General features: G+C 40.1%; 3 protein-coding genes across 5 annotated transcripts; 1 reads left to right on the top strand and 2 right to left on the bottom strand.

The window, feature by feature from the left end:
• Positions 1–212: 212 nt before the first annotated feature.
• cfap410 (cilia and flagella associated protein 410) lies at positions 213–2740 on the top strand. Its single transcript, XM_063886928.1, has 7 exons — positions 213–441; positions 588–606; positions 756–802; positions 938–1167; positions 1318–1468; positions 1567–1666; positions 1746–2740. Exons 1-7 carry the CDS (start codon positions 365–367, stop codon positions 1908–1910), a joined length of 789 nt encoding a protein of 262 aa, XP_063742998.1. The 5' UTR covers positions 213–364; the 3' UTR covers positions 1911–2740.
• orc2 (origin recognition complex, subunit 2) lies at positions 2580–8037 on the bottom strand. Its single transcript, XM_063886927.1, has 16 exons — positions 7935–8037; positions 7662–7733; positions 7302–7457; positions 6711–6797; positions 6493–6582; positions 6368–6399; positions 5492–5549; positions 5117–5412; positions 4916–5025; positions 4707–4839; positions 4050–4146; positions 3822–3968; positions 3578–3749; positions 3167–3228; positions 2956–3074; positions 2580–2852 (listed from the first exon to the last, which is right to left on the bottom strand). The coding sequence occupies exons 2-16, from the start codon at positions 7729–7731 to the stop codon at positions 2769–2771; spliced, it is 1713 nt and encodes a 570-aa protein (XP_063742997.1). The 5' UTR covers positions 7732–7733; positions 7935–8037; the 3' UTR covers positions 2580–2768.
• Positions 8038–8549: 512 nt separating this feature from the next.
• Positions 8550–17558, bottom strand: zgc:162816 (uncharacterized protein LOC571260 homolog). 3 transcript variants are annotated; one of them, XR_010165981.1, is made up of 10 exons: positions 17454–17558; positions 16812–16967; positions 16580–16709; positions 10915–11065; positions 10638–10818; positions 10135–10253; positions 9910–10036; positions 9458–9515; positions 8944–9049; positions 8550–8853 (listed from the first exon to the last, which is right to left on the bottom strand). XR_010165981.1 is itself a non-coding variant. In XM_063885279.1 (10 exons), exons 2-10 carry the CDS (start codon positions 16955–16957, stop codon positions 8764–8766), a joined length of 1113 nt encoding a protein of 370 aa, XP_063741349.1. In that variant the 5' UTR covers positions 16958–16967; positions 17454–17558; the 3' UTR covers positions 8550–8763. The 3 variants fall into 3 exon arrangements, 2 of the variants coding, with proteins under 2 accessions (XP_063741349.1, XP_063741350.1); XM_063885279.1 differs by having other exon boundaries at positions 9458–9520; XM_063885280.1 differs by lacking the exon at positions 17454–17558 and having other exon boundaries at positions 9458–9520; positions 16549–16709.
• Positions 17559–17796: the final 238 nt, after the last annotated feature.

Genomic DNA, 17796 nt, shown 5'->3' with positions numbered 1-17796 from the left:
AAAGGATTCAGCTGCAGCTGCTACGAAATGAAAATAAAGCTACTTTTATGAATCGTATAAAATACGCTGATACTGTTTTCAAATAAGTAGTGTTGTTATTGCATACTTATAACAACAAATACTAATAATTAATTCACCAACGCCTATAATATAATAGTAATATAATGACGGAAATGACTGTAACTAAGGACGCCTCGGTGGATACGCGCACGCGCACTCATAGGGTGAACGCGACATCCCTGCTCCTCTGCTACTGAGTTGAAATGTTTGTCGATTTATCCCGTCATAATGCAGCATTTGTTGTTTGTGGACATTTAGTGCATTTACAGTATTTTTTTTAAAAGGCAAACACAGTTGATGTGCTATGAAGCTAACACGGAAACAGGTCCTCGCGAAGGCTAAGGCCTCTGACTTGGAGAGCGTGAAGAAACTAAACTGCTGGTAAGTGTCGCCATTTGAAAATAGTTTTAACGTTCGTCGTTTTTGTTGGTTTTTGATCAACGTTACATGCTTATGTTCAACGTCAACAACACTAGCTTCCTTTGTAAAGGTCGCATTTGTAATAACGCCACATTTTATTTTTGCAGGGGATGCAACCTGACTGATGTGAGTATTGATATGCTATTGTGTTTTGGTATTGTATTGACTGTTAATGCTCAAATGACTTTGCTCATTATATGTAGTAAATCGTTAAGTTACAGTTATATGCACGTATGTATTCAATAATGGTGTTCCCTTATGCTCTATCTTCCCAGATTTCCATCTTCTCCCAAATAGCAAACATTGAGGTCCTGACACTTAGGTTGGTCTTTTTAGTCTTTGCTGTTACTCTTTCTGAAACATTCACACAAGTCACTGACACAATATTGTTACATCTGCACAGTTTTATGAGATGAATCCTGTCTGTGATGTTTTCCTTTCATCTCCCTCTCTGTAGTGTCAACAGCATCTCGTCCCTCTCTCCTCTGGCCGGCTGCCTGTCTCTGTGTGAGCTCTATTTGAGGAGGAACAACATCCCCTCACTTTCTGAGCTCTCCCATTTGCGCCCACTGACCCGCCTCAGGGTGCTATGGTTGGCTGAAAACCCCTGTTGTGGAGCTGATTCCAACCAGTACCGCCTCACGGTGCTGCGCTGCCTGCCTCGCCTCCAGAAGCTCGACAACCAAGGTGTGTGTGGACCTCTGTTAGAATTGTTTGCACCAACATTTAGAAAAAAAACCTTTAGTGCTATTGACCGGAGCAAAATCTGCAATGGTAAGGTTTGACTTTAGAGGACAAGGTGAGCGTTGAATGAATCATACGTGTGTGTGTTTGCAGTGGTGGCAGAGGATGAGATTGCGCTCGCACTCGTGGAGGGTGAAGAAGTCACCACCCCTCCGGGAAGTCTCCAAAACCAGCTTTCAACCAATGGACATCCAGAGGCAGAGACAGAGATCGACCCACTCAACTATAACATGGAGGAAACCAAGTAAGCCTTTTGGACTGATACCACAAAGAAGTAGGAGAAAAATTCTGTCAAAATGGTGTCGACATATTGAGAAAAAAAACATTTCCTTAATTTTTTAGCAAAATCAGAGAAGAGCTGGGCATGAAACTCCTCTCCAGAGACAAGTTCCCCTCCCTGTCTTCTCCATCCACCCGAGGAAACAAACTAACATTAAAAAGGGTACATTTCTCACCTGAATAATGCGTTTTCTAGAATATAAAATCAATGAAGTATTTCAACTTTTAATTCTATTTTTCAGACACACACTCTTGATGCAGTTCTGCTGCTGATGCAGGATTTGGATGAAGAGGAACTTCGCATTGTGCAGACAGCTACAGAAAACAGACTGCAGACTTACATGTTGGATTCAGAAACACTGACAGATTCACGGCAGACACAGAAAAGTGCGGAGATCCAACTCTGAAACATTTCATAGCATGCAATCATTTGCAAGACTCTTGCCTTCTTTATTCAACCCAAACCTCATTGACAAGAATCCCCCTCCTCATTTTTTCAATTTTACCTTACGATTGCAATGCATGGAATGTTTTTCTGGCCGCTTTCCTTTTTGTTACCGTTTACACACGAGGAATAGTACTTAAAAGGCGCCCTATTATTATGCTTTTTTTTTTTTTTTTAAATGGTCTTTGAACACTAAAATCCTAAACTTCCCTATGCTGGGAGTTTCTCTCCCACCCCCCTTGCCTGAAACACCTACATTGGACTCCTTTGTTTACTTCTGTAAGGTTGTGACATCCCTACGTAACACTTGCTCTTCTATTTGCTTGCGATCCAACACTTTGATATGCTCAGGGGCGGGGACATCTCTAAGGGAATGACCAATCACAACAGAGCCAGCCAGCTACCAATCAGAGCAGACTTGGCTCTGGTTTCAGACAGAGGGGGAACATTAAAGCATGTAAAAATGTCACAGGAGAGGCACAAAATATGAACCTGAAAATGAGCATAATAATAGGTCCACTTTAATTACTTCCTTTTGTTTTTGCACCCAGCATGCCTACCTGCCTTGAACAAACTAAAGAATGTACGTTTTGCGAAATGTAAATCTATTTATATAATTAAAGAGATGAAATTTAATAACTCACAACGTGTTTTAATTACACAGCTGCTGTCTGAAAACATGCATACATTAAAGCACAAGGTGTAAATGTCACAGTGCTACAATCGGTGCATTTTTGACAAGTGAAACTTTACATCAAATACAAGATTTATTTAAGTGGGCATTTATATCAGTGGCGGAATTTACACAAGTCCTCTTTTTTCAGTCACCCTCTTCGTTCTCCAGGAAATCCATCAACGTGCTCGGATCCACAGCGACGATCAAGTACTCCACTCCATCCGCACCCTGGTGAAACATGGGAAAAATTGTAAGTCAGAAAAACTGAAGTCTGCCGAGAGTAATGGCAGTGAATAAAGTTTGAACATTTTTAAGTGAAACAGGGCTCTACCTTGCGTGTGCGGATGAGTTTGTGGTCTCTGAACTCGGTCAGCTGAGTCCTCAGCGTGAGATCGGAGTTCACCAAGAAAGACTCTCGACAACGCTGGTAAAAATCTTGGAATGACAATCCTGAACACGGATACAAATGCGTTAGTCGTAAATCTACACACAATCATTCTAAGTAGACATTGTGACATCATGTTGAAGTTTTGCGTGTGCACCTGTGTATGAAGGGTTGTCTTTGTTTTCCAGCTGGAATTTCACCAACAGCTTGAAAATTCCTCTGTGACAATAAAGAAGACAAAGCCATAACAAACTTAAAGTAAATTGCATCAAAGTTCAAATCGCATAGAATTGTAAAAACTGAGAAACTCCCTCTGGTGGAAACTTAGGGATTTTAGCATTTGCACACCATTTACATGCACACAAACCTATACAACACACAATGGTTAAACCAAAGCACTGCATAATAGGACTGCTTAAAAGTGAATCCTTTCTGGTTTTGAATGACAGAGCAAGACATTTAAAGCCACTTAAAAAAACTATGGACATTTTTCTCAACTTTCTGACATTTCATAGATGTATCGCTTCATAGACCAAACGTTTAATATAAAAAATAACAATCCTGGTACCTTGCATTGGGTGTCAAGCTGCGCAGCACGTGTGTGAGCGAGGATAGAGCGAGAGTGCCGGTCTGTTGCACCAGGAGCGAGTTTTCGTAAGACGTTTCCTCTGTGTAGTGCTGGAAGGTCACACACTCCCACCACAGCCAGTTAAACTGGCTCTGCTTAAACTGGTCCCACACTGGAAACAGGAGAGTAATTCAGCAACAACAATATATTTCAGTAGAATAAACACACACACTTAAACACCCACCTAATGGAGCGTTAATGTGGTCCAAGGAAGCCACCAAGTGCAGGTTGGGCAGGGATGCCAGCTGCCCCAGTGCACTCTGGGTCTTCTCTCCTCGTAGCATTGGTCCATCGATATTATGGATTATCAGGTACACATGGAGGTCTGGGCCTGCAAGTAGATGCTACTATTGTAAAACACATCATTCAAACATGAGCTTTACAACTGGAAACAAATGACAGACGCACTTACTGTCTTTAAGGGTCTGAGCGATGAACTGGATCTGGTCTGAGGGGGTCCGGAAACTTCCCTCGTGCTCTAGAGCCTCACATGTCAGAGCATTCAGGATCTGCAATGTAAGCATATTACGTTGAGTATTGAAGGGAAAAAAAAGCCAAGAAAATCTACTTTATAAATATTCATAAAGCTCTTTTTAACCACCATGCTGGCGACAAAACACTGTACCAAAACCAACACGTGTTACTGAGAATGTTTATTATGGCTTTTATTGCACATTGAAGAAAATACATGTCCTTGGATACAGTAATAATAATATGAAGATAAATTAAATGTGAATCAATCCCTATGCATCTGTAGTTCTTTAAAGTCTTGCTCTGGTTTCGTGTCGTCATGTTTCTTGTTGTGTTTAGTCGTATCTGTTTTCCTACTGCATTACACTTTTTACGTTGCTACTTTTGGGTTTTATGGTTTTATTGTAAAGCAGTTTGTAAACACGCCCTTTAAAAAGTGCTATGCAAATAAAACGTTTCTATAAATAGATATTGCTGGCTCTGGTCTTTATAGGAAATAAGAAAACTACACAGTGCTTATCCTCGGTCCATGCTCATTCCTTCGCAGTTTAATCTTTGATATACACTGTAACAAAAGCATTTTCCTGTGCTTACTGACCGATTTAAGAGTAATGGAGGGGAAGAATCCGTTGACCACCAGGTGGATTTCCTGAGCCAAATGAGACACACGGAAGTCCTCCAGCAGAGACTTCTTGCTGCCCAGACCGTAGACCAGCACACTGAATCCCAACCTAAACAAACAAAACACACTTGTAACGAATTTCAAATATAAAAAAACCAACATAGAATAAGGAAACCACACTCAACTGTAACTGTAACATCCATTTGCTAAAGTGCTTTCTGTGCTTGCTGTAGAGCTGCTGGATCTCTTTGCCGCAGCAGGACGGCTTCCCTCCTAAAAGCTGCCCCAACGTCTCCTGTAGACAAAAACAAGAGGATGCAGCTTTAAAGCAAGAGAACACAGCAGCTGGTTGAATATATGAGGAGCACAGGCTGTTTGCTGCTGACCCTGTCGAGTTTTGGGGTGTGTAGACGCTCCAGGGTCCGATCTGATGTCAACACCTTAGAGCTGCCATGGGCTTCAAAATACTCCTCCACCATACTGGGCTGGGTGGGGGCTTCGGACTTGCTCTTCTTGGCGGGAGTCTTGTAGAGAGCTGCAGATGATCCTTTTTTCGGAGTCTTCAAGTTCTCCTTGTCTTGTTTCTTCACTTTTTTATCTTCCTCAGGCCCATCTTCATCCTCTTCCTCCCCAGAGTCAGATGCCGACAGCTCGCTATCGCTGTCCGACTGCATGCTTGGAGCTGAAAGCATCAAAGCGCTAAACTATACTCAAGCTTTAAATATCCGATTAGAAAGAGAAATTATAAAAGTTACACTCACTGGTGATTCTCTTCCTGAGCCTGTGGGGGGTTGTGGACACAAACTGAACCTTCTTGCCCTGTGATAGAAACAACAGAGGAAACACTGAGCAAACCACATCTGACACTGCAGCAATCTACCTAAACACAGCTGCTCATGAAAGAAATGCTGATGGATGTGATGTGTGTATAATAAGATGACAGGTAACTTTGATATTATTCAACCCGTATTTTATATTTGCAATGTCATTACTTAGGCAAACAATCCACGTCCACTAAAATGTGTTGTTTTTGCCACTAAAAGGTTAAAATTGTTATAATAATTGTCTGAAAACATTGTTTACTTTGCGTGATCCCAACTGTTTGTTATTGTGTCATGTGCAGAAAACAACATTGGAAACGTCAGTGGACAGAGGAGTGCCGTTGTTTCAGAGTTTGTTGTTATGGAGTACAGAAAGCATAGCTTAGTGTTATCTATAAGGCCTTTTTTTTTTTAAAGTCCTTGCTGAATATTTAGCCAATAACGACAGGCTTCTCAGGGTGAGACTTGGTTTTGACACAATATCAAACAGACCTGATCGAGGGAAATAGAAAAATAAACATTTGATCTCTCTTAGGGTTCCTTCCAAAAATGTTTTCATACACAACATGAGCTTCATCAGGGCCAGTTTGGAGCATCTGTTCAACAACAATAGGGAAAGAAGAACCGGTCCAGAACTAGAAAAGCACAAGAACGGTTCTTATACAGGAACGGGTTTGGTGGGAAAGGGTATAAGTGGACATCCATTGGTGCTGCGTGATTACCCTCAGAGATAACACTGAGGCTTCTGGCTTAATACGGGACCACATTTAAAAAATACCAAAGGTAATCTTTAAGCATAAAATCCCTTCATCTCACCTTCTGTGGCGTCCTGCTTTCCCCTTTGTTGTCTAGTTGAAGAGAGGAAAAAGTGGACTTAGCTGAATATAAATAGTCAGAGCTAAGAACAGACACGTTAAAATAGTAAAGTGTGCTGAACTCACTGCGGCCTCTCCTGGTAGGAGTCGATGGTTCAATTTTGGGTGCGGAGTCGAAAGTCACGCTTTTCCCGGGAGTCCGAGCCAACGAACTTGCTATTTACAAAAACACAAAGTCTGTTAAATCCTGGAATCTAAAGGAATAATCATGTGATGCAGGCGGCTGATGTAATGCAATTAAAGGGAGTTTGTGTGTTATGACAGAAGAAGATGGAGGCTCTTACCAGTCAGGGCCATACTATGTCCACGTTTGGATTTCTGAAAGGTGAAAATGGACGATCCAGCCACTCTGTGCATTCCCTCATCATCTTCTGTGAAAAGCAAGGAAAGCGATGCAACTCAGAACTGGTGCTGGTGTGTCAATTCCAGCATTAGTCAGTTGTGAAAAGTGATCGGACTTTATAGAATATTATCTTGGATGGCAATAAAACACGCTCATAATAGGTTGATCACAGCAAATTTCCATTAGCACGATAATCGTGATTATTCTTACATTGACTGACTTAAATTAACTGTCTTGCTTGCTATAATGGTGGAGCATTTATTAAAATAAATTAAAAATACTAGAATTATCAACTCACAATAAGTTGCAGCTCTTTATTTAATCATCCTATTTTTATGAAGGGTATATTAATTGTTTGTATTTATTGATCTAATTGTATACTAAGTGTTAGATGGGTATTGATTTGAATTATTTAACAGCAAGTTGTATAGAAATACATATCAAACACAGAGAGAGCTGGGGGAAAAACCTCATAGGGAGACTAATAGCAAAGTTTACTTCCCCTGATATGTATTCAATAATTACACAGTACCTTCTGCATTTTCTGCTCCTAGAGCTTGTATATAATTCTGCTCATCAAGGAATGCATTTTCATCCCCATTATGTTGTGAATCCTCTCTGGGACGACGTCCAGCAGGGCCCTTTAACGTGACCATCTTCTGCACAGCCCCACTGCTGCTCTGCACACCTGTAGTTGCACACACACACACACACACACACACACACACACACACACACACACACACACACACACACACACACACACACACACACACACACACACAAACAGACAGTAACACAGAGGAGTTAGCCATCTGCTCATAACCAGAGACTGTATAATGCTCATAACCCACAATATCTGAGCAGGATAAAGGTTAAGTGTTGTCCATACCCTCTTGTTTGTCCACGATGTGCTCCAGAGCATCTCCATCACCGATGAACTTCACCTCCAACACACTCATGGCTAAAGACAAATACAATATACAGTTTGACAGGATCTAGCTAAAAGTTAACTAAGTTACAGTTCACACAGACAACACTAACTCCATACAGACAGTTCAGTGTGGTGTAACGTTAAATTAGTCTTGCTGTGGATTTACAATGAATGTCGAGAAGGAAAATGGAACACGTACAAAATAAACATGTTCAAACCACGGTAACTTACCAGAAAGAGAAGCAGGGACGCCCCAAGAAAATGTAAACAAAACTAATATGAACTGAGAGCTACACAGTGCGGTGTGACAACTTCCCGCGCCATCCTCCTGAAGTTTTTAAACCACGTGACAAGTGAAAGGTCATATGCTGGCCTATCAGAATGTAGGCTTCACTAAAAACCACATTTCCCAAGATGCACTTCGTACAGCGCTGCGCAACGTCCATTCTGCTGAAACTACAGCGTTTAATGATTATTATCAATACAAACCGCAAACAAAACTACTGCATAATAATAAAAATGATAAGGCGGCAGTAAACTTTACTACTACAATAAAATGGTTGTATATTTTGATTTCCTATTATGATTTTTAGATCTTAGATATTATTCAAGAAACATATAAAGAGACAAAATAGTTAGAAGCAGAAACTAAAAGTTATTTTACATAGTCTGGAAAAAAACATCAGAAATCAGAAATCCAGGCTAATAGTAGTCAGTGCAAACTTTTGGATAAAAACATTACATAAAAAGGTATTTATTAGTATCCCCAGTTAAACAGCCTGCTTATGAATGTTAAAATCACATCATTTATAAACACTGCATTGATAAAATGATTAAGACACAACATAGTGCTACAGCTTTTATTTATTTAAACATTTAAAAGCATACATGTTTGTATTTTTTCTACAGTTTTTAATCAAATTGCCTCACATACAAAACATTTCGGAATAAGTTCTACAAAAGTACACAAACTGTTATTAAATCAGTGGTTTTGGAGGACCTCCACACTTATATTTTTGAATGAATTACAGGTGACATGATTGACAAGTTGGCTAGCTGTTCACCACCCACGTGTAGGTGTCCACTTGCCCAGCAGACGGCCCTCAGAGTGCACATGGTATACAGGATGCATCACTGCAGTTGCACAGGACTGTAAAAAAAAACAGAGACACGGTCAAACCGAGTGACACAAGAAACGGACATGCATTAAGCTCTTCACACTAAATTGTAGTATACTGACATGGTAGGGGATCAGAGTGAGCAGAGAGCCCAGGGGGAATTTACTGTAGTCCAGCGGTCCTGAGATGGGCTCCACTCTACCGTGCTCCTGGGTCATAGACAACAACCTGGTGGAGTTATAACATTTTAAATGAATAAATCCTCTCATCCTATATTGAAAAATGACAAACAATCTGAAAACTTAGAAAAGTTGTAATGGACCGAAGTAAATGGGGGCAGCACTTTACAACAGACAAGCTCTATCAACACATCCATTATCCAAATTTCCCACAACTTGTGCAGCAAAATCAAAGTTTAGTGTATGCAGCACTCAAACCCATCCATTTCAAACAAAAACATGTTTTAATATGGTTTTGCTTTTGTTAAACACAAACCCATTTTTATCTAGACTTTCTCCTGTTTCTTGCATGTGCATGTCCACTTCACAATGTAACACGATGAGTGCTATTGACATAAATGGACATTTTGTGGCATCCTTTGAAATTAAGACTACAGAAAAGAGTAGGTAGCTTTACTTGAGGTCTGGGTGTCCTTCAATCACAGCATATCCAGTGGGAAGTTTTCCAGCTCCGTCTAGACTGAGAGCAATGAGCAAAAATGTGTTCAAAGAAATATGTAAAACAGTAGATTCCAACAACAATGACAAAAAAAACAACGGCAATGTAATAGTGGGATACAAATATGGTACATTGATCTGTAAATAAAATGTACAAGCATGCCAACACTACTAGTTTGATATACAGTAATCCCAAAAGTTTAAGAATTATTCTCAATATTTTACCTTAGTTCTCAAGATTGCAAAAGAGTAATGTATTTGTTATTTATCATTATACTTATACCTGGCCCTAATACTTTTCCATGTAATCGAGAGGAAATATATTTAATATTTATTTATTTAAACTTTTCATGGCAACTCAAGTGTGCAGATTGTGTCATCTTAACATTGTAAACGTTATTGATAATGTACCTGAGTCCACACCATCCACAGTCGATCAAGAGCTGGTTCCTGTGAGGACAGTGTCCAATGACTCTCGTCAAAACCTTCACAGCGACTTCCTTCAGACTGCACGAGCCAATCACAGACTGCTGTACATCTAAAACACAGATATTTTAAAAACTTTTTTCTAGATACACTGATTTCAATTTAAAAAAACGGTATATGTTACACTGTCACAACTACGTCTATACTCACCATAGAATACATAGTTCCCAGGATGCACTTCGCTGAGCTTTCCCATGTCTTTCACTGGGTGACTACATGAAGGGGTGGAGCCAATGCTGGACTTACAGGTGATACCAGCAGCCTTCAGTCTGCTCAAAAGAAGAGAAGTTCACTAAATGAATCAATCTTTTTTACAAATATTGATAAGAGCAGCTTTAATGTATCAAAGCTGAAATTTGAAATCGGTTGACATTTTTTTAAAACAAGATATTAGTGGTATAAACTCTTTTTGCGAGTCATAAAGAACCTTTCTTATTATCTAATTTGTATTCTCCTTTATTGTACAATCATAAAAAAACAACACTAGCAGAGAACTTGTACTTCTTAAAAAATAAAAGCCAGGGGACAGGTTATATATGGACATGTTTGGCTCTTACTTGCATTTAAAGAAAAGACAAGATAAGATAAGATGAATTTTATCGATCCCAAATTGGGAAATGTTTTACAATTTGACTATCTTTTTTATGCCATACTTTTCCATGAATTGCAGAGTCAAATCAGTGGTTTCCTGGGCGACGGCCTGTATCTGCTCCACTCCTCTGCTGTTATAGCTGTTCCCACAGTGAGCATACACCCCTGTTAACTCCACACCCTTCGTCTCAACGATGGCCTGAGCCAACCTGAGCGCCTCAGGCTCAGAGTGCAGGACACCAGCTGCAGCAGAGGACCAACAGAAGATCAGCTGACACTGACCTATCACATTTCAGCAGTTAAGGATGAACTGTGTCCTTGACGTGCATGCGGGTTTACCTCTACCATTGCCACAGTCGAGTTTGAGCCAGACATGCCACAGACGACCTTCTCTCAGGGGTCTCTTTTTGAGAGCATCCAGAGCATGAGGATGATCCAATACAATCTGGAAGAGATCCAGCCTTTCTGAGAGGACTGCACAGCGCTCCACCTGTCAGCACGCATACACAGACATACTAGTGTGAGACGTAAAATATAATTGGAATCAGAATCAGAAATATTCTATTTATCCCCACAGAGCAATTGGATCTCCTAAAAGTTGCTCCATGTTAGAATACAATAAAATAATAATTACTTACACACACCTTAAGATATGAAAGTTGAAACAAACTGCACATTGTACTAAGATGTAAAACAACAGTAAATAATTGAATTAGGTATTTTAAAATACATACAGTGCTGTAAAAATATTAATAAATTGAATTCTTTAGAAAACAAGAACATTGCTTAAAATATACAGCAGAGGTGGGATGAAATCATTGTTTTGCAAGTCACAAGTTAGTCTCAAGTCTTTGCTTTCAAGTCCCGAGTCAAGTCCCGAGTCAAGACAAGCAAGTCCCGAGTCAAGTCCCAAGTCAAGACCGACAAGTCTCAAGTCCTACCGTTTGAGTTTCAGTCCTTTTAACAACGGAGAAATATTATTTACACAAATCATGTATGCTTTTAAGATCTGTATATACTGTATTATCAAACCAAGAACATTGTTCAAACACATTTGAAATAAACAAAGGCAAATGTAATTTCCACAGAAAGTGCTGACATTCTATTTCCATTGCTTATTGAACTATAACTGTCTCAAAAGATCCTCTTTTTGCAAAACACTCTTCCCCTTAAAACTTAAATCTAGCCTTGAACTAATAAACACGTCTTCACCCTCAAACAGGTATTTGGAGGATCACAAAAACAGTTGAATGTAACTTTTCCAAATGTGTCACCACTTTATACAAAATATTTCAGTCTTTTTAACTCATTTCAAAACCTAAGTGTAACCTTAACCTTTTCAAACATGTCACCACTTTATACAAGATATCCTCACTCCCAAAAAAGAGTGTGTGTGTGTGTGTGTGGAAGGGGACTAGATGTGAAGTGTCATGAACATGACAATGAACCGAGTTGTGCTTTTCTATGTCAGGGCCCTATGCTGCATTGCATTTGCAAAAAATCAAATTGGCCAAAAGTCTGTCAGTCATTTGTGCACGATGGGGACGTAGTATGATGCCACGATGGCTGAAAACTCGCTCCACTGGAGCACTAGTGGGAGGCACTGCCAAGACTCTGGTGGCCACTCGGAAGAGTGAAGGAAGAGACTTCATGTTCAGTGCCCAGAACAAAAGGGTGTTCTGTCCTTCGGCTGTGTCTAGGTAGGGACTTAGCTGTATTGGTCCCAACATCCTTCTTCTGCCTCCAATGGTCTGCAGCAATTAGCCCTTCTCCTTGTCCAAGGTCCTCTTGCTCTTCTTCATCAACCAGAGGCACAGGTTGATCAGTCTCTGCAGCATCTTGCAGGATCAATTCTGGAAAAACATTTAACAACAGCAGAAACAAAAGAGCCCTTATTACCATTGGTGTTGGTGATGCAGTGTTAGACTGAACAATGCCAGTATTGATGCTGTCAATACGATCAGACTACGAGAAAAAAAGTTGCATTGAAGTCAATAATATTTACCTTTAACTTGTTCTGCCTTGATGTCACGATTGACCAGTACATGGTGCTCCACTCACAGCAGAGAAAAGGCTGGATCCAAGGCGGCTGCTTTGAGGTAGACTGGGTCTGAAAAGGGGGGAGTGATCCCATCTTGAGTCCCGGCCATTTTCACATTAATGAAGATCCCAAGAAATCTTTTGTTCAGGGATGCCTGGAGACTTCCGACCAGGCCGCTCAGGAAACGAACTTGAGGCTTCAGCTTCTCAAGGTGATGATTGAGGGACAAGACGGATGGAACAACTGCACTGATTGTGACGACCTTCTCTCCCTGTGTCAAATCAGTTGCTTCTCCAAACGGCTTCAAGATGTCCACCAACTCCTTCAACAGATTCCACTCTCGTGGTGTGAATGATAACTCCTTATGCCCAGCCTTTTCTAGAATGGCACAGAGCTTTAGATGATCACACTGGAGAACTGCCTTTACTTGGTGTTGAGTTCCATCTTGTGGTCGACTGCAGCAGGGATGCCTTTCTGTTTCCCAAATTCACTATCAAACACATCTTTGAATGTTGTGCTTGTGTGCAGTAATGACCTAAGTTTTGATAACTTGGAAAGAGAAGGACCAGAGATCAGGGTCATCAAGATGATCTCCATCATCATCCTCTTGTTCACTGGGGATGCACACAGTGAATGCCTTTCGCATGTTAGCAGCATTGTCACTAATAATGTAGTCCAATTTATCTTTGATGTTGTATTCTTCGCATATTGACTCAAATTGGTCACAGATTCCTTCAGCTGTGTGTGAGCCTTTGAAGCGATTGCAGGCTAAGAGATTTGTATTTAGCTGTATCCTCTCTTTAGCTGTCTCTTTCTTTATCCAGTGGACAGTGACACCAAGGAATCCCCTCATCTTTCGGTCAGACCAAATGTCCACAGTGACTGAAACATGCTCAGTGTTGCTCAATTGAGTTTTTAATCTTGAACGTCTCTCCCCAGCGAGGCTCTCTGTTTTTGATGTCAACGTTCTACGACACACTGGGCTGTACTTACTGTCAATTACTTTCAGAAAGTGCCGATAACTCTTGTGTTCCACAATAGACAGGGGAAGGTTGCAATCAATAATCAAGTCGGACAGTATTGCGTTACTGATAGCCTTCTGCTTTGGATGACTCATGCTGTAATGCGCTACACGACTGTCCAAGAATTGTGAGATTGAAGGCTGTTGTGGTTCATCTATGATGCTTCTACTCATCTGGTATTCTTCAAATCTGTAACAGGTAAACATATAAAACAGATGTCAGAAAGTCCCTTATAGCCACACATAAATTGCATTTGAAACTATCTCCTCATATATCAATGCTAACACTGTGTTAATATTTATTTCTGTATTATTATGAATTGTATTGTATACCGTAACATTGTGTTTGTTTTAACATTACATTGATAAAATACATTTCCATTTTCAGTGTACACTTACTATATTAATTTATATTTTTTCTGCTTTACCTTGCCATCAAGCAGCCCTTTCCGACAGGAAACTGAAGTATGCTTGTTAATTCACTCTCTCCAGCACACCTGATTCCATTGGCAAAAACAGCAATGTTACCTGCATCACACAGAAATTGCTGGTCTACTGCTGGCTCAATGATTAAGTTTAATTGTTCTATTCTATGTCTTCGTTGATAGTTCAGCTTTGTTGTGATTTACCTAAATTACATAAACGACCTGAATGAGGCAGCAGTAGACTAGCAACTCCTTTGTGCTGCAAAGCAAAATAGCCATTTTTGTCAATGGAATCTGGTGTGCTGGAGAGAGTGAGATATACTTAGTTTTCCTATCAGAAAAAATCGTCTGGCAGCAAGCCTCAAATGGTACACATTTTATAATATAAAGTACATTAAACTGACCTTGATTTGATTAGGCTTGCTTTAGTTTTGCTGCTGGCAGCAGTCTACTGTGAATGATCCACTGACTAGCTGCAAAGTACATACAATCTCGCTTCAAAAAATCCTAAACTATCCTTTTACAATCAGTATGGATAAGTTCACTATTTTGCACTTTGTGCCCCATTTCTGGTTTGTCTAGGATGAAATAGTGTGTTTGACACCGACATTTTAACGATTGGTCCCCCATGCTTCAAGTACGGGCATTCATAAAGCGGTCCTTAAATCAACCTTAAACGATCGTTTTCAAAGATGAGCAACTCACAGAGTGGTCGCTGGTTAGTGATGATGCTCCAAAACGAGTGTCTCAGCGAAATACAGTTTATGTCGTGTTTAATTTGTCATTTTGTATTCCAAATATCAAGCGGAAGTTAATAGCCTATACTCAGTGGGGTATCTGAAAACATAGCTAGTTCCACAATAGCAAATAACACGGATGGAAACCAAATATTTCGCCGATATATTTTTTAAAAACAACTACGAACACCAATTAGCACTCGGTGAGTTGCTCATCCTTGAAAATGAATGTTTAGGGTTGTTTTAAGGACAATGTTATGAATGCCTGCAGCCAACCATTCTGAAGCAGGGGGTGATTCCAAATTAGCCAAAAGCTGGAGACTGGACCAATCGTCAACATTTCGATTTCATCCAAGACGACCCAGAAAGGAACCCACATGAGATACCGTTTAGCGTGTTCGTAAGCCAAGGTGACGTTTACAGTGTCATTGATTTGTAGCTAGCTAGCAAATAGCCGATAAGCTAGTGTTGGCTTTCATTCAAAACTTACCGTTCTTTGTGCAACTTCAAATGTAGAACAAAGTTGGAAGTTGTCGCGTCTCCGCCTGTTATCTTCGTCCCGCATGTTTTACAGACTGCAGTTCTTCTTTTGTTGACCACCTCAAAGTGTTTAAATCCAAACGAAACTACCCGTGCTATCATTGTTGGCTACTTGGCGCCTTATAGTTTGTTCCGCCTCATTGGTTGTCCAGTACTTTGATTGGTTGGATGCTGTCAGATCAAAATAACGTGGATCTAATTTGATTGGATGTCATGCCACACACGTTATGCACACAGATGCACACAGGTGCAAAGAGAGATAGCGCGGTCCATGTCAACGTACTTTTTAATCTTTGGGTTTGGGGAAAGTAGCAGGTCTTTTCGAGTCAAAAGGGGCAAGTCCAAGTCCAAATGCAAGTCACTGATGTTAAAGTCCAAGTCAAAGTGCAAGTCCTTTTAGATTTTGTCAAGTCAAGTCCAAGTCATGTGACTCGAGTCCACAACTCTGATATAGGCTACAGTGTAATACAGTAGGAAAAGAAACATACATTCAATCCAATTCATGATTGTAATGTCCTGCATGTTGATATTCTTAATAAAAATTGATGAGTAAGTAGGCACAAAATCCAGTCATTCACAATATAGTTAAATGAATTACATCAATCTGTGCTTTCGATGCTCTGAGTCTTGTATAAAAAAAGGAAACCTATTCCCAATCTAATACTACATACTTTTTGTAAAAACATATAGCGCTAAGTATGCATTATGTACAGTACTTTATCCAGTTACTTTTCAAGATATTAATTTCACCATTTGTAATCGTGCAAACTGTGACTTTTGTCCATAAAATATATATTATTTTCGATGTTTGTCATTGAATTGGTGTCAGCTGTTTCACCACTGTTTGGTTATTTTAATGATATAGCTGTCAGTCGCTGCTCCATTACCCTTATGTATAGACATTTCCACACACAGTAGGAATCGTTTTAATTAATAACTTGACAATGGCTCAGTTTACATTGAATACCAGGACTCTGCAACTGAAACAATCGACTAAACGGATTTAAGCCATCATTACTTTTATCATGTGCTTTTCCTATTTTGGAGCATTCAAAATGTTGTGTTATTTAATGTAGTAATAGTTAACATGCACAGTGCATCCTCAATCAAGGGAATTTGAAGATGCAAACTGATTTTCTTTTCTTGATTTCTGTCACTGTATAAGTATTAAAAAAAAAAAACCCTACAAATTGTTAACAGTTACTGTACATTTGTTTGTTTTTTTGTGAGTTGCGATGACCTTATCGAAGGGAAGAGGGTATGCATAGAGGATGTCATCAAATCCATTGTCGGCGTAGAAGCAGGCCTCTGCAAGTGTTGAGACCACAATGCACCTCCGGGATCCACCTGTCATGATGTCAGCACACTCACTACATGAACACAGAAACACACACACAGCATCCGTTACAGGTCTGTGACTGGCTTGTGTAAATGTACTGTTTAAGTGTGTGTCACTGTGTCTGTAATCATACAGGGTTTTGTGGGTCTTCATGTGAGGCCGAAGCTGGACCCCCAAGTTCTGACAGTTCTCGATCATCCTCTGGGCATTTCTCTTCACTTTGTCCACATCCAGCACCAGAGCGGGGGTGCACAGAGAGGAGAGGTTCTCTCCCTTCATACTGGCAGCACTTGAACACAAAGACAGACAGACAGACAGACAGACAGACAGACAGACAGACAGACAGACAGACAGACAGACAGACAGACAGACAGACAGACAGACAGACAGACAGACAGACACACACACACACACACACACACACACACACACACACACACACACACACACACTTTGCGCAATTAAATTGTTATACATGACTGGTTTGGTTTCTAATCAGAAACCAGTGACAGTGAAACCATTCATAGAACATGCACTGGTATGATACATATAGAGAAATTATACCAGCACATCAGACTCGAAAGTACTGTAAACAGTGCAAATGCATTACGTAACTTGTAATGAACGACGTGTAACCTTTGAACTTTTACAGAAATATATCAAATGTTTGTTTTTTTTGTCAAAACGTATCAACCTTTATACATTCTCACATTCATCTAAAATATTGATAGGAGGCTTAGCATCGACCGAGCAATGATCAATATAAATGGCTTACCGTTTGGTAGCGGTGGAATAGACGCTATACTTGCCAGCAAGCGAGCGAGAGCTGTGGGCACGTAACTCGTATGGTGTCCCTGAGTGGACAAACGTCGGCAGTGGCCATTCATTGACGTACGCTTTTCAGTTCAGTTCTCTTTAGAAATGTTTTAAGTATCAAAACTGACTTAAAAGTACAATAAGTTGAAGTTTTTATTATGCACAATGTTCCATTTCGGAATAATATAATATAATAGTGGAATATAATTGTTAATGCATTAAATGCAATCAGATGCAAATAGCTTGAATGTGCTTGCAGCTGGTAAAGGTGGGGCAATTATACTACTGGGTAATTTAACCTT

The sequence above is a fragment of the Eleginops maclovinus genome, chromosome 6 (genome assembly GCF_036324505.1).
Source record: "Eleginops maclovinus isolate JMC-PN-2008 ecotype Puerto Natales chromosome 6, JC_Emac_rtc_rv5, whole genome shotgun sequence".
Classification (NCBI taxonomy): domain Eukaryota; kingdom Metazoa; phylum Chordata; class Actinopteri; order Perciformes; family Eleginopidae; genus Eleginops; species Eleginops maclovinus.
This window is presented reverse-complemented; position numbering and strand designations above follow the sequence as displayed.

What these genes read in the sequence shown, in the direction of transcription:
- cfap410 (XM_063886928.1), top strand. Translation starts at nt 365, where the DNA reads ATGAAGCTAACACGGAAACAGGTCCTCGCGAAGGCTAAGGCCTCTGAC. An exon ending in CCAGAAGCTCGACAACCAAG is followed by an intron (nt 1,168 to 1,317) that starts GTGTGTGTGGAC and finishes GTGTGTTTGCAG; the next exon opens with TGGTGGCAGAGGATGAGATT. An exon ending in TATAACATGGAGGAAACCAA is followed by an intron (nt 1,469 to 1,566) that starts GTAAGCCTTTTG and finishes TTAATTTTTTAG; the next exon opens with CAAAATCAGAGAAGAGCTGG.
- orc2 (XM_063886927.1), bottom strand. Translation starts at nt 7,731, where the DNA reads ATGAGTGTGTTGGAGGTGAAGTTCATCGGTGATGGAGATGCTCTGGAG. An exon ending in AGGAGCAGAAAATGCAGAAG is followed by an intron (nt 6,798 to 7,301) that starts GTACTGTGTAAT and finishes TGCTTTTCACAG; the next exon opens with AAGATGATGAGGGAATGCAC. An exon ending in AAAGCAGGACGCCACAGAAG is followed by an intron (nt 5,550 to 6,367) that starts GTGAGATGAAGG and finishes TTTCTATCACAG; the next exon opens with GGCAAGAAGGTTCAGTTTGT.
- zgc:162816 (XM_063885279.1), bottom strand. Translation starts at nt 16,957, where the DNA reads ATGAAGGGAGAGAACCTCTCCTCTCTGTGCACCCCCGCTCTGGTGCTG. An exon ending in TGTGGATGGTGTGGACTCAG is followed by an intron (nt 9,521 to 9,909) that starts GTACATTATCAA and finishes CATTGCTCTCAG; the next exon opens with TCTAGACGGAGCTGGAAAAC. An exon ending in GAAGGACACCCAGACCTCAA is followed by an intron (nt 9,050 to 9,457) that starts GTAAAGCTACCT and finishes TAACTCCACCAG; the next exon opens with GTTGTTGTCTATGACCCAGG.